At 52.2% G+C, this 22575-nt stretch overlaps 1 protein-coding gene across 1 annotated transcript in view; it reads right to left on the reverse strand.

Annotated features, from left to right (window-relative positions):
* Window positions 1-1122: 1122 nt before the first annotated feature.
* CD99L2 (CD99 molecule like 2) overlaps window positions 1123-22575 on the reverse strand; it is a 34343-nt gene continuing 12890 nt past the window's right edge. The window contains exons 2-11 of the mRNA XM_065643542.1: window positions 19060-19125; window positions 16727-16765; window positions 15198-15293; window positions 14292-14372; window positions 13229-13321; window positions 9266-9331; window positions 8200-8235; window positions 7992-8111; window positions 5364-5429; window positions 1123-4912 (exon numbers count right to left, since the gene is read on the reverse strand). Of these exons, the coding sequence (XP_065499614.1) occupies window positions 4848-4912; window positions 5364-5429; window positions 7992-8111; window positions 8200-8235; window positions 9266-9331; window positions 13229-13321; window positions 14292-14372; window positions 15198-15293; window positions 16727-16765; window positions 19060-19125 (728 nt within the window). The 3' untranslated portion in view covers window positions 1123-4847. The remainder of the gene's footprint in view (window positions 4913-5363; window positions 5430-7991; window positions 8112-8199; window positions 8236-9265; window positions 9332-13228; window positions 13322-14291; window positions 14373-15197; window positions 15294-16726; window positions 16766-19059; window positions 19126-22575) is intronic.

Below are 22575 nucleotides of genomic sequence, written 5' to 3' on the forward strand. Positions count from 1 at the left end.
GTGTCCATCTGCTGAGAGATCACATCTGCTGAACTAACTGGTTATTGGAGATCTTTTTACTGTCAGGTCTTGTTTACTTGGGAAGAAAGAATTTTATTTCTATAAGAAGTATGAGTTAGAATTAGCTAGTTTGAAATATAAACCACCTTTTTTTTGACTGTGAGACTAAGCACTGCATCATTATACAAAAGTCAAAAGCTTAGTTTGCACTGCATGGGAGATTCATCTACTGGACATGAAATTAAAACAAAACAAAACAAACCTGCAGGAAACCCAGGGCAGCAAAAAGGACCAAAATCCAGCTGTGCTGAGTGCAGGACACAGGGCACTGCCAAGAGTTTAGCTGCTGGGGAACCAGGAGAGCATCTGCATGTATGTGCGCACGTCCTTCATTTTTACCATTAAATTAAAGTCTTAATAATTATACTTGTTTTCTCACAAAGTCCATTTTGGTTTTGGCTTTGTGGGGTTTTTTTTGGTTTGTTGGTTGGTTGGTTTGGTTTGTTGTGGGTTTGTTTTGTTTTGTTGTTTTGTGGTGGGTTTTGGTTTTGTTTGGTTTGGTTTTGGTTTGTTGTTTTTTAAGTGAAGTCCTTAGTGTAGTTATAGAGGAGGTTATGTACAAAGGTGGTGAGGGGCCTGGAGCACAAGTCTGATGAGCTGCTGAGGGAACTGGGGCTGTTCAGCCTGGAGAACTGGAGGCTGAGGGGAGACCTGATCGCTGTCTGCAACTGCCTGAAAGGAGGTTGGAGCATGGAGGGGGTTGGTCTGTTCTCCCAAGCAACAAGTGATAGGATGAGAGGAAATGGCTTCAAGTTGTGCCAGGGAAGGTTCAGATTGGATATCAGGAAAAAATTCTTCCCGGAAAGGGTTATCAGGCATCGGAACAGGCTGCCCAGGGCAGTGGTGGAGTCGCCATCCCTGGAGGGGTTTAAAAGACATAGAGATGAGGTCCTTAGGGACCTGGGTTGGTGGTGGACTTGGCAGTGCTGGCTTAATAGTTGGACTTGATGATCTTAAAGGTCTTTTCCAAACTAAATGATGCTGTAATTCTATGATTTGCAGTTTACTTCCAACATGAAAAAACAAACAAACAAACAAAAAGCCCCACAAAAATCAAATCTGTTTCTTACTAGTCAATTTGTTTTATTTGGTGTTTTCCAATGGTAGTCAAATTCTGGTTTTTAGCCCCGTGATCCTTACATGCACATTAGCAAAATTAATATTTTCATAGCATAACATTCAACCTTTATTTGGTATAGATTGCTTCTGCATCAGCAAACAATATGCCTTCACTCAAGGACTTCACTCAAAACAAAGGATTCTCTAATTTCACAATACTGTTGTTCCTGAACTTCATTTATTTCTGAACCTCCTTTGTTGCAGAAGCAAATTTTTAAAGCCTTAGCCTGTCGACTCATCTTACTTTTTCAGAATTTGAAATGGTATTATAGACTAATTCCATTTTATCACAACAAACGAGTAGTTAGGCATGACAATATAGCACTTGTAAGGGTTCCTTAGTGGGGTTGTATGAAAATGACTGAGTTATAGTGCCAAAATATCTGAAATTCATGTCAGAGTATTCTCAACTGAGAATCTAAAACAAACCACTGCAGTATTGCCAAAGGAAAATGCAAGTAATTAATAGAATAAACAACAGGAAAAGAGCTAGTTAAATTCTTTCAATTCTCTGTTTTCTCTGTAATTGAGAAGCCTTTTCTGAATCATTTTATTAAAAATAGCTTTAGTTAAGCTGAAGAAGTGAGGTGTGGTAAGAAAAAGAGCTCATAGCACAGGTAGTACATAAACCCTCAGGGCAGCTGTATATATAGGTTTTGGACTCATGTTTTATGGCCTTTTTTATAAAGGATGAGAAAGTTCATACCATGTATGCAGAACCTAAGTACAGGATTTTTAAAAATTCCATATCGAGATTTAAAACAATAGATACTAATCAAGTGAAAGTAGTTAGACAGATCAGTGCTGGGTCAGTTATTTCAGAACCTGGATCATTACTACCAAAAGACACAGGAATCCTCTCAGTTGCTGTAACGCCCACAATATAGATGATGTATAAACCCCCTGTTTCTCAGAGACTGGTCTGACAGTTCAGATGGAGGAGACAGACTGCAATAAAAAAGCAATTTGAGCCTATATAGTCATTTAGCACATTGAGACTTCGACTTTTGTCCAGTTTTGAAGAGAAGACCAAGTTTAATTTCTTTACTGCAGTATTTGTCATTATTTTCCTATTTGAAATCCTAGAGAAAAAAGATCTTGAATTCTGTTACTGTAAATTTTTGAAAAAGTGCTCCTTTTCACTGTGCATTTACGGTTTTCCACATACCTAGAAATTACACTAAGGCATTAAGTATTCACCAAAATCATAGGAAAGGCCTTGGGGAAAGGAGTAATTTCTGAGTTCTAAAAGCTGGGTGTTTTTTTCGGTGAAACAGCTTTTTTTTTTTTTTTTAAACTGCAGTATTTGTGAATTAAGACACATGTTTCTCCTGTGTTCTAGTGTAAGGGTTTCCCAAAGGAGGGGCAGGTGCTACATTCTCTAAGCAATGCTGGACCCTCCATTGCACTGTCCATGAGACAAACAGGAGGGCAGGGTAAGAGAAATGCAATAAAAACGATGATCTACAGCTCCAGAAAACATGGTCATTGGCAACACAACTGGAACTACCACCAGGTGATCTAATCCAGGAAAACGGCTCCTCGTGTTCATCGATGCCATGTTGTGGCACTTCCTCCACAGTAAGTTTCTAAAAACATTTTTCATGCTACAGCTTTCAAATGTGTTTGGCTAGAAAAGAAAAACAGGCGACGGTGTTTGGGAACAGAGATACACAAGCTCGGCCGCGTGGCTTCGTCGGCATCTGAGCTGCTGCACGTGATGATCGGAATCCTGCAGACCTCGCTTCCTCCATCAAAAGCAAACACAGACTGCATCCCATCTCTTATTTCCTCTGCTTCCAGTCTCCGAGCAGCTAATAATTAAATATTTTGTTTTCTAATCCAAGCACAATTCATAAAACAAAGCAGCGGTAGTTCATAGCAGTATTGTTGTAGCCTAAGTGTTCTGAATACACATGAGGCACCATATATCCCTAGAACTCATCTCCTTCATAAAACACTGTAGCTGTTGTGCTAGTATAAGGCTTTAAAAACACAAGTGTTAAAAAGAGCATAAAGAATTGTGCAGCTATTGCAAAATACTTAACCATGTTACTAGGCAATTTCCTTTCAAATGGAGCTGTTAGGCAGCAATGCTCCCAGGCTGATTCACCTCCTGGCAAGGCCGTCTGTAAGTCGTGTCTACCTGAAAGCTGCGAATTTGTACATCAAACTGAAAGGCTTTTTTTTTTTTTTAATATACTTTCACAAAATATGAGATTCGCAAAACAGTACAAAATGCACACATTTCAGGTTTATATATAAATAGTGAGTACCTCTTATGCCATGTAAAGCGAATTTTCTTTCACTTGAGAGCACGCTTTTTAAGCCATCATTGATTTGGATAAATGTAACGGAAAGTGGCAGTATCCACATTTTAGTAGTGACAAGAAAAGGATTGGGGAGGGATAAAAAATATGAACACAAATTCTTGCACGATAGCGAAGGTCAGGTCTCGATACTGGTACCAGGATGTTGAAGAGGGCTGTGTGAGCACCGTGCGGGGCCGGGGAGCTGTGGTGGCTGCAGCGCCGTGTCCTGCTGAGCCTGATGCTTCCCAGAAAGCTGCAGGAACCCCCTGTGGGACAGTGCTGGAGGACCCATCCTCTCAGGAGATTCTGCCTTCTTTGAAGGTTAGTTGGTGACACAAAGGACAAAGCTTTAGATCCTTTTTCTGCCTCAGGTGCCAGGGAGTGCGCTCAATAGTTGCATTCATGATAAAAGGAAAAGGTGGGGGGACTGCACTTTGCTCAGCTTGACTTGTGGTAGTGAGTGTTACAGGTCTTAATGGATACATACTTTATTTTCTTTCTGGTTAAATTTGCAAATTTTTCTAGTGTGAATGAGATCTGACCTTGTCCTTGAAAGCATCCAAACACACAGTTTTCTTTTCAGTGACAATGTAGATATCTCATGTCACACGGACAGACTGTATCACTTGGCAGCTTCAGCTCCGTTCTCGTCTCTAGCATAGCCAAGCATCCAAATGGTATTTGCTAAAAGTAAACACTGCGCACACTGCTGTGACCTGTACTTATGACTTGGCATGAAAATCAGGTCCCTTTATGTGGTTAGAAGCCCAGCGCTGTGTGGCGGTGAAGCATCCTCAACTCCTGGCTTCCGAGCAGGGAGTCGCCTGCCTCAGCCCCGGGGCCAACCCACAGGCACTTCAGTTTTAGGTGTAGCTACACTAAGGCCCACAATCTACCCTCAGGAAATGTGCAGTTTTCATCACTGCCATTGGACGTGACATTCCCGTAGCTGACGGCAGAAGTTGGCTGGAGGTGCTTTACAAAGGGCTGTGACCAGTTTGCTTTGGATCGCTATTTACAGGCACTTCGCTGTCCTCATACCTGTCAGCTCTGCTGCTCCTTGCAAAAGATCTCGTCCCTTAATTGAAAATTGACCATTAGTGACGCACCTGCTGTTGGTTTGCATACAACTGGACATCAAATCTACAATATTACTTAAATGTAAACATACACCTCTTTACAAAAAATAAACACATACCACCACTCTAACCCTAAAGTCTAGAGCATTAAGAAGCCAGTTCAATCCTAAGTATACATTAAACAGCTTTGGAGTCAAATTAAACAAAAAGCTAAATTACAAGCATGTAAGATCTCTGTTTGCTGCTGACTGATTCTTTTCTAGCCCCAGGTCATGATTTACATCTTCACACTGTCTTGTTTTGGTGGTTCAGCTGACTGTGTTTCCTGTACCGAATATTTAACTAGGAAGAAAGAAAAAACAAAACAAAACAAACCATTAGCAGAACAGCACACAATGGAACCAGAGTGCAAGCAATGGGTACCTGGCACTGGTTGGTTGGATGTGACATGGGAAGAGCATTTGCAGCAGCCTTGATTATCTGCCGCTGAAAGAAGGATCATGCTTTTCTTGTATAAGACACTCCTGATGGCTGAAAACATGAAAGCTGAATATTAACTGCCGGCATTTGAAGCATGAGCTCCTTGGTCTCTTACCACGGCTTTCTTTTTTGTGCAATAAAGGGAGAAAAACACTGTGGTGGGTGTTTCACAAAAAGCTGCAGCATCGCCTAAGTGGTGTCTTCATCAAAGAAGCACGGAAACTCAGTACAGCATGGAGGACTTAAGAATGTCCCTCAGTAAAGCTGCTTTTGTGGCCAGACACAGGCAGGGTAAGGAATGCAAGGTTCTCACCTTGGGGTTCCTCGCTTACGACAGCTTCCATGTTTTCTCCTTTCACATATTCCGCGTTAAGTCCCTCTGAGAAGCAACGATAAAGACAGTGAGATGGGAGGGTAGAAAGTAAAATTTGCTTTGATGCCTTAAAAACTCTGGAAATGGGCCTATCTGCTGTAAAAGCTAAGACTCCTTTTTTGCAACCCCCTCTGCATTAACAGCAGTATAGAAACATCAGTAAACCATAAACAGTGCTGAGAAAGCATTGCTGGATTTTAAAGTGACTGCAGAGGCTTGCCTAGAGGGCACAGCTTCTAGCAGCAGCCCTTTATTCTGAGTCTTGCTTCATCTTTATCACGCGAGGCAGCCGGGCTCATTACTGTGCTCGGGCGCTCAGCTAGAAGTGCGGGGCGTACGTACATCTTTGGGACGGGACTGCTGTGCAGTGGGGCTGCGTCTCAGCGTAGATAGATGGTTTTGTTCTCATTAAATCTAAGTTACGCAGAGCTGCAAGAAGCAGTTTAGAGCAGGGCCGTGGTGATGAAGCAGGATCCCAGTGGGGTGTCAAATCCTGAATAAGTCACTTATTTAAATGCAAAGGGGTTTCCAATGTTTGTGACAAGTGCAGCGCAGGCTGAGGGGCAAGGCTGGGCACTGCCAGGCAGGCAGGTGGCTGCAAGGTGACAGCAAGAGGCACTGCAAGGGGAACGGGCCGGCACCGCAGGCCCTGGCCCGGCTCAGAGCTGCAGAAAATTGAGTTAAGAGTGTCTGGGGTGTGCCACGTACCTCAGCCGTCCCCTACAGCTCCTCTAAAGAACCTCTGTGGAGAGAGGCAGAGGTGGGAGTGCTGTCCTTTTGCATCCCAACAGGGGGGGAGCAGGGAAGGGGAGGGGGCCGTGCTGGTTTGCAAGGGAAGGCTGAGGTAATCCACTCTGCAGCCACGCAACGCACATTTCTTAGGCATCTGAACTTGTTTACACCTCTAAATGCAGTGAGAAGTGTGGCAGGGACTTCTCTATGCCGCAGCACCCGGCTTTGACGGGGCTCATCTGTACCTCACAGGGAAGCAGGCAGGCAACGGCGCCACGGCCGAGGCCTCGTACAGCAATGGGGCAGCTGCTGCCCCCAAGGTGCGGGAGCAAATAAATGTTTCTGCAACTGGCTAAAACAACTCCATGAACCCCCACACCAGCACAGACACTGCAGGCTCAGCGCAGGCCCAGGGCAGAGGGACCTGAGAGGCTGAGCAGCAGCCGAGGGCAGGGCTAGCAAGTGGGAGACGCGGTGTAAGGAGAAGAGTGGGCTAAAGATGTACACATCCTTTAGTGGAACCAGCAAATGCTCGTCAGAAGCGACTCAAAAACAAGCAATGGATCCGCAGCCTCACCACAGAAGGATGGCTGGGCAAGGAAAAAAGCTGAGCCTGTTCCTCCGTACTTCGAGCAAGTGGTCATCACGCACCACCACTGCCTCCCCCAAGACGTGTTTTGCTGGGATAACACCAAATGCAATTTATGTTTTTCAATAAAAAGCCACTTTTGCAGTGGCTGACGGCTCTTAGATTTCTGTCATGCATTGCAATGCATCTAAGGCCTGACATTAGCCCAGCATGCCATGTCTGATGGCTTAAACTAATCCTCCTTTATAATTAACTTTAATTTCCTGCAGCCTTGCTAGGGCTTTGTGTGTCTCAGCTTCCCTCTCATCAAAGCCTTTACTCTTTTTTTTTTAATTATTTATTCTTGCCAAAATATCATTTAAGTGGGGGGAATATACAAGGGTGTTTCATTCCATCACATTCATTTGACTTTTCCTGCTGATCTAATTTACCAAAATGCTCCTGCTTGTTTCAAGCAGAACTGGGAAAATAGCATGATTCCAGCAGAAATTTCCAGCCTTGAACACCCTTCCCTCAGAGCAAAGTAGACTGGCAGGAGATTTCATTTGATTAATCTGGAAAGAGCTTTTTCCAGCTGTTTGCAACCACCCCAAAATGGGTTGCAGGAGCCCACCATGGCCAGTCCAGTGCCGTGGGGTGAGATCGTTGGGACACCTCCTGCAACACTTACATCAAGCAACTTTATGGGGCAGCTCATGCAAAAGGCACTTTCTGGGAATAGGAACCTTTGCTGCTTAATTTGCACTTAATTGCAGTGATTGCTGCACACCTGCAGAAGGGTGGGCTGGGCTGTACCACTCATGGCTGCCAGAGCTGCAGACACTTGCTGTGCTTCCCTCGCTGCTGCCTGGTGAGTTTTTGCCTCTCGCTGAGAATTTAGGGGTTTGGTTTTGTTTGGTTGTTTTGGGGTGGGATGTATTTTTACATGTATTTTTACCCTGTTTGGTGTTGGCTTGGTCTTTGGCCGTGATGGTCAGTGGGTGCATGTGGAGGGCTGTGTGCAGCCTCGGGGGGGGCAGCAGGTCCTGGGGCTGTCGCTGCTGGGGGGTTCCTGCCTGTGCAATGCCTGATGGGGCTGGAGGGCTCAGTAACCCACGGCTGGGGTGGCTCTGCCAGCTCTAGGTCACTGGATGCCTGACACCCCCTCTTGTCTCCAGGCTGGAAAATCACAGCAGGGTTCAGGGGACAAATAGGTGGGTGCTTGCTCTGTGCCCTCAAGGTGCTTGCGGGGAGAGGGGGACACTTACGCTGGATGCTGAAGCAGAACTTCTTCTGCTGGTAGGAGATGTAGCTGGTGACAGCCCCGATGAGCGCCATGGCCAGGCCGCTGGCGATGCCGGCGATTGTCCCCGTCTCTGCCACTCCGCCTGTGGGGCGCAGAGAGCGGATGCTGTGCAGGGGGGCACACACACCACCCATCCCACCCCATCCCACCGCTGCCCCGGCGGTACCTACCTCCGCCGTAGTCATTGTCGCTGCTGCCCCCAGAACCTGCAAGAGATACAAGCCTGTCAGCGGCCCCTCTGCCCCGCACTGTGCCGGGCAGGGCAGCCCCAGGGCACATGTCCCCTTGGCGTGCTGTGTCCCTGCTCCCCACACCTCTGCCTGGCTGCCAGGGTGGTTCCTCGTTGCTTCTCGGAGTGGTCTGAAGCTGCTCCGCTGTCCCACCATGTGTGCTCGGGGGGAGCCTCTGCAGGGGACGCCTCTGCCTGCAGATAGCGAACCTCATCCCCGTCTTGCGCCGCTCTCGGTGTAAAGAGCGGGTACATGAAATGTTGTTGGATAGTTAGATGGCACGCTTGTGCCATCACAGGGAGGTGACTAGTTAAGCTCCATAATGTCAGGGAATCTTCACTTGGCTTGAAGTCTATTTTAAAATCACTTTCCCTGGAGAAACCGGGCTGTGAGGAGAAGCTGCTTCTGCTGGAAGCTGCAGTCCTTACCGAGCCACTTACATCCTGAATTTATGGAAGCAGGTCAGCATTGTATTAATGCCTCTGATGTGGTTTGTCCTTGGCACAGAGATTCATTAAATGTTGATTGGGCTTGTGGTGTTCATCTCTTGCTTGGCTGCTTTTAATATTTAATGCTGTGGATCCTTGTGAATGTGCAGGCTTATCCAATTGTTGCTGGTTTTCCTCCGTGTTTAAACCATCAATGGTTGCGTGGCAGAAGGCAAATGAAGGTTTATGCCCCCTCATGGCACAGGGAGGGGCATCTCCTTTCAAGATGGACGGGGAGATGTGGGTCCCATCTGCCCTGGTGGCAGCTGGAGCTGCAGAGCCTCCGGGAGGTCAAAAATAAGCAACTCCAACCGCTGGCACAAGGTATGACCATGGAGGCCAAAAACTGTGTGTTTCCCTGGCCCCACAGCTGAGACCTCCTTTCCCCACATGCACGCCCCGTCGAGAAGGAGAACGTTGCTCTGCACAGGGTGGTTTGTAGGAGTTTGGCTGGTATGGTGATTATTGCCCAAGATGGAACTGTTAAAGCAAACAAATGTACGTAGGTCACCGCTTACCTTTCTTCTTGTCTGGGCTGTAGCCACCACCGTCCACAATGCTGGCCAGGTCGTCATCTGAAAATGCTTTAAAAATAATAAGAACAGAACGTAGTTGGCACCCAAAGGCAGACATGGTCCCACTGGGAAAGGCCACGGGCTTCACGTGTGCTCAGTGGCAGCGGGGGGACTTGCTCTCTCAACCTGCATAAAACCAAAGTCACCTAGAAAAGCAGTGAAGCCACCTTCCTGGGAGGGCAAACGCAGCCAGAGCTGCCTAGAAAACAACACAACAGGAAGGAAAAATAGTGCATACCTTGCTTGGGATGAGAGGGATCCCAAAAACTGAGCGTGTTTGGATGGGCAGGGCTTGGAAATGGGACTTTTGGGCAATTCTGGGCAGGGGTCACCTGTGAGCATCACGCACCCAGGATGGGACTGGCCTCCTGCAAACTCCCACTCCTGGGGAAATTCTTCTCTGCTGGGCAGAAGGAGGCTACCCTATTTGAGTATTTCCTCTAAGACTCTCTGTCTATTTTCAAGAGCCGTGTGGGGCTTTCTGTGCAGCAGGGCCGAGAGCAGGGTCTGCACACCCGTCTGAACCAGCGGCTCCCAGTCAGCTGGCTACTCTGTCCCCAGCGAGAACAGGCACCAGTTAATAAGCAGTTCTGCTTCTCTCCCAATTACCAGATGTTAACAAAATGTTTAACTCCAACTTATTTTAAGCTCATAAAAGAGGTAATAATTGACTTTAAGTCTAGCCTGAAAGAAATACCCCTGAATCAAAGTTTAAATACTTTTTTTTTTTTAACTGAAATGACTGACATATTTATGAGTTCATGAAATGTTCTGGTGGCTCAGCCTCAGCTGGCAGAGCAGGAGAAAGGAAGAAGCGCCAGCTTCCTCCTGCGGGCAGGGAGGGGACTCTCCTCCTTCCCGGAGGGACGGAGAAGCCCCAGTGGAAGAACTGAGCACTGGCACATCTTGGTACAGGCGAAAAAGTTATCTCGGACAGGGTTGTAGTGGGAACATTTAATTCATGCAGGATAAGCGCAGAGAAACACAGTCTGGGAACCAGCAGCTGAATGAGCTGTTGAATGAGCTGTTGAACTCTCGGCTCTGGTCCCAGAGGGAGCCTGGGGATGCAGCAAGGAGTGTGATGGGAGAAGAGACCCAACACTGAGCCAAGCCAGCAAAAGGCTCCTTCTCTGATGCCGCGCCTTGGGAAGGGTTACCTTTGCCTTAATAGCCTGGAAGAGACTGCCTTGTGGACTAGATTACCACAAAAAACAGATTTATGGGCTTAGTAATGAGTGTAAAAAAGGAAAAAAAACAACAAAAAATAAAGACTATGCCAGAACCTGGAGGGGTCCCAGGCAGTCCAGGGTGCAGCACTGCAGGGGAATGCACGTGCTGGTTTGTGACCAGTGCCACGTTCCAGTGGCTCAACGCCTCAACCTTTCCTGCAGGAGTCTGAAACCCGAACAAGCTCATGGTATCAAAGTGCAGACAAGTCACCTAGTTAATACAATCTAATAAAATATCTGACTATTCATTACATGTGTGAGCAGGGTATATGGCCATCTCGACATCAATAAACTAGCCGTGCAAAGTCTGTTTTCTAGCTCAAGTGCTCAAGGGAACAATCCTTGTAGACAAATGATTCATTCACCGGAGTATTTTAGAGGTGGAAAAAAAAATCTCCCAGCCCATAGCGTATGCTATGCCAGGACTTAAGCCTGCCCTAGATTTATGTCTTGGCAATGACTGCGAACCCCAACAGCACATGCCCTCGGTTAAACAGCTGTCAGGTACAGGGACGAGGGGGAACTTAACACAATCACTGCAGTTTAATGGGTCAGAAGAGACCCTGGGAAAGCAACCCGCAGACAGGCAGCGTGTCGTTAGGCAAAGCCCCTCTCTGCCGAGGACCTTCCCTCCCTTTGGCGCCGGAGGAAGGGGCTGCACGGGCAGGGCAGGGGTGCTGGCGGCAGGGCAGGGGTGCTGGCGGCAGGGCAGGGGTGCTGGCTGTGGGCAGGGGTGCTGGCGGCAGGGCAGGGGTGCTGGCGGCAGGGCAGGGGTGCTGGCGGCAGGGCAGGGGGTGCTGGCGGCAGGGCAGGGGTGCTGGCGGCAGGGCAGGGGGTGCTGGCGGCAGGGCAGGGGTGCTGGCGGCAGGGCAGGGGGTGCTGGCGGCAGGGCAGGGGTGCTGGCGGCAGGGCAGGGGTGCTGGCGGCAGGGCAGGGGGTGCTGGCGGCAGGGCAGGGGTGCTGGCGGCAGGGCAGGGGGTGCTGGCGGCAGGGCAGGGGTGCTGGCGGCAGGGCAGGGGGTGCTGGCGGCAGGGCAGGGGTGCTGGCGGCAGGGCAGGGGGTGCTGGCGGCAGGGCAGGGGTGCTGGCGGCAGGGCAGGGGTGCTGGCGGCAGGGCAGGGGGTGCTGGCGGCAGGGCAGGGGTGCTGGCGGCAGGGCAGGGGTGCTGGAGGCAGGGCAGGGGTGCTGGCGGCAGGGCAGGGGGTGCTGGCTGTGGGCAGGGGTGCTGGCGGCAGGGCAGGGGTGCTGGCGGCAGGGCAGGGGGTGCTGGCTGCAGGGCAGGGGTGCTGGCTGTGGGCAGGGGTGCTGGCTGTGGGCAGGGGGTGCTGGCTGCAGGGCAGGGGTGCTGGCTGCAGGGCAGGGGTGCTGGTGGCAGGGCAGGGGTGCTGGCTGCAGGGCAGGGGGTGCTGGCGGCAGGGCAGGGGTGCTGGCGGCAGGGCAGGGGGTGCTGGCGGCAGGGCAGGGGTGCTGGCGGCAGGGCAGGGGGTGCTGGCGGCAGGGCAGGGGTGCTGGCGGCAGGGCAGGGGTGCTGGCGGCAGGGCAGGGGTGCTGGCTGTGGGCAGGGGTGCTGGCGGCAGGGCAGGGGGTGCTGGCGGCAGGGCAGGGGTGCTGGCGGCAGGGCAGGGGTGCTGGAGGCAGGGCAGGGGTGCTGGCGGCAGGGCAGGGGGTGCTGGCTGTGGGCAGGGGTGCTGGCGGCAGGGCAGGGGTGCTGGCGGCAGGGCAGGGGTGCTGGCGGCAGGGCAGGGGGTGCTGGCTGCAGGGCAGGGGTGCTGGCTGTGGGCAGGGGTGCTGGCTGCGGGCAGGGGGTGCTGGCTGCAGGGCAGGGGTGCTGGCGGCAGGGCAGGGGGTGCTGGCTGTGGGCAGGGGTGCTGGCGGCAGGGCAGGGGGTGCTGGCTGCAGGGCAGGGGTGCTGGCGGCAGGGCAGGGGTGCTGGCTGTGGGCAGGGGTGCTGGCGGCAGGGCAGGGGTGCTGGCTGCGGGCAGGGGGTGCTGGCTGCAGGGCAGGGGTGCTGGCTGCAGGGCAGGGGTGCTGGCGGCAGGGCAGGGGTGCTGGCTGCAGGGCAGGGGTGCTGGTGGCAGGGCAGGGGTGCTGGCTGCAGGGCAGGGGGTGCTGGCGGCAGGGCAGGGGGTGCTGGCTGTGGGCAGGGGTGCTGGCGGCAGGGCAGGGGTGCTGGCGGCAGGGCAGGGGTGCTGGCTGCAGGGCAGGGGTGCTGGCGGCAGGGCAGGGGTGCTGGCTGCGGGCAGGGGTGCTGGCGGCAGGGCAGGGGTGCTGGCTGCAGGGCAGGGGTGCTGGTGGCAGGGCAGGGGTGCTGGCGGCAGGGCAGGGGGTGCTGGCGGCAGGGCAGGGGTGCTGGCGGCAGGGCAGGGGTGCTGGCTGCAGGGCAGGGGTGCTGGCGGCAGGGCAGGGGGTGCTGGCTGTGGGCAGGGGGTGCTGGCGGCAGGGCAGGGGTGCTGGCGGCAGGGCAGGGGTGCTGGCGGCAGGGCAGGGGTGCTGGCGGCAGGCCGGGCTGCGGGCAAGGCAGCGCCTCTGCTTCTCCTCACCCCGTCGCCCAGCAGGAACAGTGTCTGGCACTGAGAGCCTGTTCCCAGGAGGGGACGGGGGATGGCGAGGATCTCCTGCAGGTCCCGAGGGACAGTGTGGCTGGTGGCAAGCAGGATGGAGAGAGGAGGTTGACGTACCTTCACCTGGCCTTATGTCCGGTCTCCCACCATCTTTTCTATCGTTCTTATCATCAAGGGCATCAGCCAAGTCCAAATCCCCAGGATACTTTGCTGTAAAACAACATGGAGGGTTAGCAGTGCTGGCCACTGACCAGGGATCTCAGCACTTAATCAGTTAATCAAGGAAATGCTCAGCTTTGCCAGAGAAAAGTGCCAGTGAAAGAGATGAAGCCTCTGACGCAAGTGTCTCCTGGTTTCGCTATATGGCATCATGGCTGATCTTCCAAACCCATCTCGTTCCATGCCCCTGTGCTGCTGTGGGGAGAAATGTCATGTTCTTCTGCGGAACAGCCTCACGCTGTGGCTCGAGCACCGGGCAATCGGTTAAATCAAGTCAGGTAGAAAAGGTCAGAGCCAAACAGGTGCTCCCAAGGGCCCAGCCAGCAGAGGGGACAGAGGCGGCGATGCCGCACTGCCGTGCTGGCTGGAGTGGCCAGCGGTTTGGTCACTTGGTTTTCTTTTCCTCCATGAACCCCCGAGTTGGTACCCTGAGCAGCCCGGCTCTGACAGAGCAGCTATTGCCTTTGCCAAAAGGAGGCTAAAACCACGGCACGGAGCCAACCTGAGCTCCTCAGCCCTCCCACCAGCTTGCACCCGAGTTTATTACGATCCCAAATTGTTTGGTTTGTGGTTTGGTATTTTTTTTAAGCCTCAGAGTGCCTTTTGCCAAAACTGCTGGAGCAGGGAGCAAAGTGCCTGCCTGACAGCGTGCCCTGAGCCTGTGGGACAGTGTGCCAGTGAACCCTGGCACAGCTGGGCTGTGTGCTGTGCTGGGGAGGATGGCAAGCCCACAGCCTGAAAACAGGCAGAGGAATGCAAAACGGTCCGGGAGCCACCAAGACCCCCAGGGGTCTCTTTTTTTTTTTTTTTTTCCCTTCAGTGTCTCATGTGAACAAACAGCCTAGAGGCTGGAAGTACCGGGCAAGGGGCAGCGCTGCCGTCACCGCGCATCCCGAAGCCTTTGGCTGCACTGGCAGCAGAGCCAGGACAAAGCCGGGGGGGCTGGGGAGCTCATGCTCACCTGGGTTAGGCTTGCGGGGGGCCTTTGTAGTTTTTGGCTGCTTGGTTGTGGTGGTGCGGATGACGTCCCAAAAGCTGTTGTCTGAAGGGAGGGGAAAAAAATGAGACCAACGTGACGTTACCCTCTGAAACATGCATTTGGAAGAGCATGGGGAGGGGATCCCCTCCCCACAGGGAGACTGGGGTTGCGCTGGGGCCGTTCAGTGCTCCGGTCCCTCCACAGCTTCAGCTGCCCCTGACACCGGGGGCACCCCCTGCCCCTCAGTGCCCTGGGGATGCTCCAGCCCTTGGTGTGGGTGGCAGCCGTCTTTGCAGGGATCCCCTGCACCATGGCATGTGTCCACGGAGCTTCAATTTGAGAAGGGGACAAGCAGGGCTGCCAGGAACATGCACCCAAACATGCTGCCGGCAGGGCGCACACCACGCTCATGAGAGCTCTGCCACCGTGAGCGCAGCCCCGTGTCACCCCCGCAGTCCACCCACAGCACAAAGGAGCAGGACCAGGTGCCACTTCATTGATGAAATCTCCACCTAACAACAGCTAACAGCTCTGTCCTGGCTAAAAATTTTTACAAATGCTGCTTGGTGAAGCCCCCCAGTATGGCTCAGGCAGGGGTGCGTGGGCAGTGAGGGAGGGGGGATGGTGAAACGCTGGTGCCCACCCTCAGTGAGAGCCTGGAGATCGGCTCTGCGCGCTCCTACCACAGCGGAGCAGGAGGAGGTGGTCACCTTTTAAAGTCACCTGTTGGTGGGCACCAAAACTGGTCAGAGCTCTTTTGTCTACACCCATTTCCAGCCTCCTGACTGCTAGGATGGCTCCCGGTTACTTTGGGGAGCATTTTCCCCCATCCGGAGCCCAAAGGCGAGCACACTCACAACCCCCTGGGCGCAGGGAGCTCTGCAGTACCTGGCTTCCCCGGCCTGGGGAAGGGCTTCGGAGTGGGCTTGGCTGGTTTGGTGGTGGTCTCCAGAGGAGTGTCAAAGTAATCAGCCAGATCAAAGCCTGTTGCAGGAGAGAAAGGACCATTAAAACCCCCATCGTTTGGTGGGGATGGTGTGAGGCTTTTGGCACACATCCCCTGCGGGTGCTGTACCAGTGACGTTGAACCATTGCTGGGGGTCGCTGGCACCCGTGTCAGTGCGGAGCTGAAAAGGGCATCCAGCTGCTCCGCTGCTCAATCACAACTGTATCGCAGAGCCTTTAGATCACCCTGGCCATCATTTAACCCTCCCCATCTGAGCTGTGGCTGTCGCTCGCCCCTAGTCCGAGCGACCCCAAAACAATGTGTTTTGGGGGAGACCTGTCGCTGTCCTGTGGCACCTCCCAACAGATGGTGCAGATGAGAAGGTGCTGCAGGGACTGAGCTGGTGGCTGGGACCCATCCGCTCCCTGCACAGTTGCCTGTGAGTGACCCTGGGCTGAGCAAACGGGGCCAGGACACAGGAACCCACTGCAGGAGCCCCTGGGTGAAATAGCTCATCCAAAAAGCACTCTGCAGAGAAGAAGAAACTCACCGAAACAAAGCCTCAGACTCAGCATGTGTCCATTTCCCAGGGAAAATTTATTGGATTGAAAGGGCTCTCATTTGGGCTGTGATCCAAATGCTGAAGCCCTGCACGTGCTTTAGGCACTTGGCTTTTCTTATCCCTAGCAAAGAGTACAGCAGCCAAGGAGCTGGACAGTCAGATTTGCTTAAATTTGTGCCAAGATCTTCATGCAAGGGCGAGCGGGTTCACTGCCGAGCACTCCCCTGCTGCAGTTTATTTTAGGCTCCTCTCGCAGGGTTGAGCAACCCTCGGCTCTTGTGACCATACTATATTTAAGTAGGTATGTTTGGCCAGAACGGAGCCAGAGGAGCTGCTGGCAATGAAACTCAGGTGAATTTAAGGGAGCTTCCTCAGCCGGGGCAGATGCTGTGGAGCCAGCCAGCACATCTGACAGGCACAAGCAGTTGGAGAGATGTTTTCGCCTGGATGGGGAAATGTCACCAGAATGAGCTTTTCCATGGGGGCTGGGGATATCTTGGAGTAAAAAAAGGAAGGAAAATATCCTCTGGGCTCCCTCCTGGAAGAACAGCTAGCATGTGCCATGCAGGCAGAAACAAAAGCCCTTGTGTGGCTGAGCAGTGATTTGTGTCTTTTCCGTTGGGATACTACAAAAAGTGTGTGAAATTCAGCCTTGGCCATAAATGCTCCAATGCCACTTGTCTTCAGCAAGGACAGAAATATCAATATTGCATTTACTTTGGCCATCTGGGAGGAGCGCACGTATGCGCACCAGCTTTCCTACGGGCAAGTGAAGGTGTCCCAAAGCCTCTGCTAAGGCTGCAGCACCCACCAGCACAGGCGCAGCACACGGCAGGGCTCGCATGGTTTAAACGCCCATGGGAAGCAAACCCCACGCTGTGCTTAAAAGACATGCACACAAGGTCTCACCTGTCCCATCTGCTGGCTTTCTGGGTCCCTTGGGAGTGGCTGTGACAAAACAGGGAGGAAAACGTTAGTTGTGGGCATCACTGAAAATGTCTCACTTGTGCTTTGAGAATAAATAGCAAAGATCTCACCATGAGCTTTATAGCTGACCATCACTGGGCTGTGTTTGTCAACTTGGAGCCCAGAGCCACGAAACCCCCGCGCACGCAGCATGTGGCCCCGGGAGAGGGGCTGCCCGTGCAGCAGGGTGAGCGGCCCCGGGCAGGGTCGGGCCCGGAGCTCCGCGGGGAGCAGCTGGCTCCGCACAGGCAGCGTCCCACCGGGCAGAAAGCCGAGTGCTGTAATACACTTCTCCGAATTCAGACTCCCAGAGACAGCAGCAAACAGAGCAAGGACAGATGCTGTACAGAACAGCATGGAAAACAAGAGTAAGCTGCCAATATTTTGTTGTTCCCTGCCTGGTTGGCTAGTTAAACAACAGATAATTTCCAGGGCTGCCTTTTATATGGGAGGTTTCCCATCAGCTGGAGGAATTTTGGTGACACCTCAGTGCTCAGATTCAGCTCCCCCAGCTGCTCCTGGGCTAAAACAAGCTCCAGTCAGCCTTCAGGGGGATTGAGTTCGTTTGTGTTTTGTTTTGTTTTCCCTTGTAAACCACTATCTATTAATAGTGGCTAGCATTGCCGCATATATGAATAAATTATGAGCAAGAGTTGTAGCTGCTCTATTCCCATTAATTTCCATTTGCACCTCTGAATACTGGAGTACTTCTGCTGGGCTCTATTTCCAGTGTGCCACTACGGTTTGATGTGACCTGACGCCAGAACCTTTGTTTGCTTTTATTCCGGGGCAGATCTGATGAAGTCCAAGGTGGGATGCAGCAGCCAGGGGAGGCTGAGGGGCAGCGCTGTCACTTCCCCTGCTCTCACAGCTGGGACTCCAGCCTGGGGAAACGCTGCTTTCCCTCTGCAGGAGGTGGCTGTTTGGCATTTCTAACCAGGTGTCTCCACATACTGTATTAAAGGGCTTGCAAAATCCTAGATGAGATCACTCAGACCTGTGACCAAGTCTGATATCCTGTGGTCTATCCTATCCCCCTCCTGCTGAACCCGGCGTGCTGCAGGAGAGATGCACGGAGCATCCAGACTCTACTCCATGTAAACTCCAATGCAAAACAGTACAAGTATCTGTGTGTTGTTAGACTATAAAGTGAGAGGTTTCAAAACTTTTTTTAGCTTTCACTTAACCAGTTTCAGGCATATTTTGTGCGATTGCAGGGGCTGGCATCACTCGCAGAGTGCCCCCCACTACTGCCCGGCCAGGCACTGGGTCTGGGGATGGTCACCATGACCCACACGGGGAGGGATGGGCAGTGACAGGTACTGCGCGCTGGTGTTTGCAGCTCCACCGCAGCGCCTCTGTGGCCTGGCAGTGACAGGGAGCAGCGACGTGTCCAGGGGCAGACCCGCCTTGGGCTCAGCCCTGAGCGCTGGGGACAGGCGTGCGATGTGCCCCGGGAGGGACATGAGCCTCCTCCCATCAGCTGCTGTGCTGACGGTTGGGTTATCTCTTTTGGGTGTAAAATGAGAGCCGTTCCACTGAATTTCCTCCTGCAGGGTGGTGCAAACCCCCCGCCGGCCCCCTGACCTCGCTGCTGCTTCTGCCAGGCCTGCGGCTGAGCTCTGCCAGGCACCGCTGTGCCCTCAGCGACACAGCCCGGCCCCGACTTACATAAAAACTGTATATATCAAAGCCAAATATTAAATACCAACATGCCATCAGCAATGCACCCCATTCAGGAATGAGTTTCCTTTAACTGATGGGTTATACTTGAAATTAAGGAAAGCAAAGCAACAGCCCAAAGCGCTGTTTGCTTCCACTGGGCGCCGTTTTGCAGCGGGACCAGGGAAGGACGCAGTGCTGCCCTGCCTGGCCAGGCTCAGCAGGTGGACTTCCCCAGGTGGAGAAGGAGAGCGGTTCATGCGTTATCCTCCAGGCAAACAGGGGCATGTTTGATGGCAGGTGTTACTATGACAGACGAGGAAGCCAAAAACACATGGTTGGTGCTGCTGCTACATCAAAGCACCGGTGTGCCTCCGAGGTTTGCTCACAGAAATCAAAAAGCGAAGGGCACAAGGTCAGCAACCAGCTTCTCCAGGACTATCCCCAGTCCCACCGGTTGGCAAGCCCAGACACTGCACCTCCCCAGGCACACAATGAGGTACACCGTATACTCCACCACCCTCCCACCAGCATCAGATCCCAAAAGAACAAATGGCACCTACTAAAATCTGTTTGTTTTCTCCTCTTTAAAAGAACAAATAAACGTGACTTACGTCGCTTGGTGGTGAGGTCATACAGGGCATCTTCTAGATTGAAGTCATCTGTGTCATCCCCATGACCTGGAGACAAAGAATTAGCATGGGTTGTACTCATTCTGCACAAAGTCAACTGCCTTTAACTACAGCACAGCTAGACTTGTTTGCTCAAATTGCTTTAGTTTTTAGAGGGCTTTCCACTTTTTTCTGAACCTGACCTACCGTCAGTGATGAGGAAGACATCAGCCTTCTCCGAATGCTGTGACTGTTAAATTGCAGAGCAGTCATCTCTGGATTTTCCATTTGTCTGCACTAATGGATACAGTATAAAAACACATGCTATGCTTAAATTTGTCAAGGAGAGCCTACCAATTCGTCTCTCAAGCTGCCACTCATCTGTGGCTGTGCTCACGATTATACGTTTGCTAAACACCATGAAAACATTGGGACGGCACAGACAAATCCGGTGAAAAACAAAAAAGCCCTGTGCACCTTTTCTTGGAAGTGCCTTCCAACATCAAAGGGTTCGTATGAAAATGCTGCTGGCTGCCAAGCACAGTTTAGCATTTCAGAGACCGCCTGCATCATTCTGCCTTGATAATGCAAACCAGGACCAAACCCCCATCCCAGGGATACACCTGACAGGCACAGGCAGATTTTTCGTTAGAGATGCCTCACCACAACTCCAGTCACTTTATAATATCCCAGGGACGACTCGGCGCTACACCATGTTCTCCTGCGATAGGGCCAGCTAATCCTTCCTTTCTCCGTCTTCTATTTTTTTTTGCATGGCATTAATTACTGTTGACTTACCCTAGTTCTGAATGTGTTTGTCTTGATAAATTCACACTTTTACATCTCAGAGCATGCTGAGTAATTAATATCCTTTGGGTTTGCTAAGTACTGCAGCACTGCAAGAGAACATTAAAATGGCTTTCCTCTTATTCCGACTGCTAAATGGATTTAGCTATTGCCACCTGAGCTCCAGCATGCTTCATGAATAAATTTAAAGCTTTACTGACAAGGACAATAACAACAGGAAGGCACCAGTCCATCAGAAAGCAGGTATCAGCATTTCAGTGAAAAACTTCTACCAAGAGTGGTCACTAAGTACTGCAACACCTCCAGCTCCGGTTTCACTTACTCACACATCACATCTCGTTTCATTTGCCGTCTATTTAAACGTGTGCTCAGCAAACCTGAGGGTGATTTAAATGCAGGGTCTGTGCCTGCAAAGTTGCTATGGACTTCTCTCTCCTGGCAAAGCACTCAGCGTTAAGCTGCTGCTTGGGGGGATGTGTAAGTAATAGATGTCCCAGCCCAAGGCTGCGTTTCTGATCAAGATGAAGGATGCCAATGCTTCCCGTGTGAGCCCGGATGAACGGCCGGCCGCGGGCGATGTCCTGTTGCAGGTGGAGCCCAGTTCCCGCGCTTGCACAGGGTGTTGCTGAACCACCAGCACATCCCTGCTGAGACCCCACAAGCTCGTTAGTGCTGTGGCTGAACGTCCCAAGCTTGCAAGTCCGGTAATTTTATGCAGGTTCCCTTTCCCAGCACAGCTTTTTCCCCAGCCTTTACTGGGTTTTCAGGAATCTCAGAGGCTCTGTCATTCTTGTCTTTCTATTTTAAACCGTGTTTAAAAAAAGGTGGAAAGGGGAAACCACGGCGTGTCTCTCGCGGGATGAGAATCACTACAAACCTGTCTGGGGGAAACACGCTGTTGCTGTGTCTCGTTTCAGTTCCCGCAGCCTCCGCAGCAGGCAGGGCGAGCTGGCAGCACGGATGCGGTGGTGGCATCGAGACTGGCATTGGTATGCCAGGAGCCATCCCCTCCCTACCCCCGCTCGCTCTGCTCTCTTTGATAAAATATGTTAAGGGTGTTGATTTGCTGCATGCCGGCCCCGCTGACAGCGCATCCTTCCTGTGCTCCGCCTCTGACACAGGAGCCCAAATCCCGAGCGAGGGGGAGCGGGTGGCCCCAGGGGTGTGTGCAGCCCCCTGGCTTTGGGGGGTCACCGGACTTGCCGGCTGAGCAGCCCTTACACTTGCTCCGGTTTGGTGGTGGGTGCCCTCTGCATCTCTCCCCGCAGGATGGGAGGAGGGTGCTGCTTCCAAAATCAGCCTCCCATGAGCCAGCTGGCACGCCAACGGGTCTCGAGGCATGAAAGGTGCTCAGGGCACCCCATCCTCGCAGAGCTGATGTAAACCAGCAGCCGCTAATGTGTCCTGGGCTGCAGCTGTGTCCTGGGGATTCCCCCGCTGGGGAGAGGCACCCATGGAGCTCGGGTAAAGGTTAGGGAAGTGTTGACACACTGAAATCACCCGGTAAAACCTTCTCCAGGAGCTGTGGTGCTTGGCACAGCCCATTTCCCAGGGCTTTCCCACCGCTGCCCACAGCAAACGGAGATCCTTTTCCAGGGCAATTTAAACCTAGGAATCCCCTGGCATTGGCAAGGATTAATAATAGATTGCCAGTTAATTGAAGCTGACAACATCTTTATTTCATGCAAAGGGTGTTATAGAGACGTATTACACCTTTTATGGATCAATGACCAAGCACTCCTGTCAAAGGCACACAAACTTGCCTGCTTGCTCCGGCAGATAAGAGCTGAACACCTCCTTCCACATTCTTTTTTTCAGTTCCTGAGTGGTAACAAACCTGGCACTTCAAGCCAGATGCTTAAAACCCAACCAGCACTTGGTATGCATGTTTACCTTGCAAACACAGCTTTTCGGGAGGCAGTGCTGCTGCTCCCTGCACTATCTCATGCAAATAATTTTGCCCCTGAGGCCCCGGTCCCGCTCTGCGATTGCTGGAGGACTGGGTCTCCTGGACTCCCAAAGCCCATCCTCTGATGGGATTCCAAGCGCAGCACACAGTATTTTTATATTAAGGGTTTATACTCTCCAGGAGAAGCTGAGGCACATGTCTACGTACTACAGCTCACAAGCATCCCGCTGAGAGTTGCGGAGGTGTGTGTCTGTGACGCACGCTCAGCGGTCGAGGTCCTGCAAACCCCGACATTTCAGCTGCCCCATTGGATGTACCCACGCTGCCAGCAGCCTGGTATGGGACTATATAACCACTGATACACAAAATCATCCTCCACTGATTGCTCGGTGGCAGGGAGCAGTACAGGATCTTCGCCGGCATTGATGACTAGTTTGTTGGGATTTTTTCTCTGCTGTTGCACTGGGTCCTTGGCAAGACTCTTGTTTCTGGCTGCTGGGAGCAAAGGCACGTCCCCAAGGACAGCTGGGAGGAGAGGGGAGCAGTCATGTACCAGCGCTGGAGCATCTGTGGGGCTGCAGGTCTATGGTGAGGGGGAAAATAGGCAAACAAAGTGCGTCTTCTGTATTTTTCTTCAATATGGCAATAAAAAGAAACTGAGCTGGGACGCTGCATGGTACCCAACGTGAATCCCCCAATGCCAGAGCGTGGAGGTGGGGGGACCCCAAGGCTGCAGCTGCGCTGGATGGAGGCTGTAAAACAGAGGTCTTTCACCGAGTCCCCCTGCTTTGCCGGTGGTATTT

This window comes from Caloenas nicobarica, chromosome 12 (genome assembly GCF_036013445.1).
Source record: "Caloenas nicobarica isolate bCalNic1 chromosome 12, bCalNic1.hap1, whole genome shotgun sequence".
In the NCBI taxonomy this organism is placed as follows: Eukaryota; Metazoa; Chordata; class Aves; order Columbiformes; family Columbidae; genus Caloenas; species Caloenas nicobarica.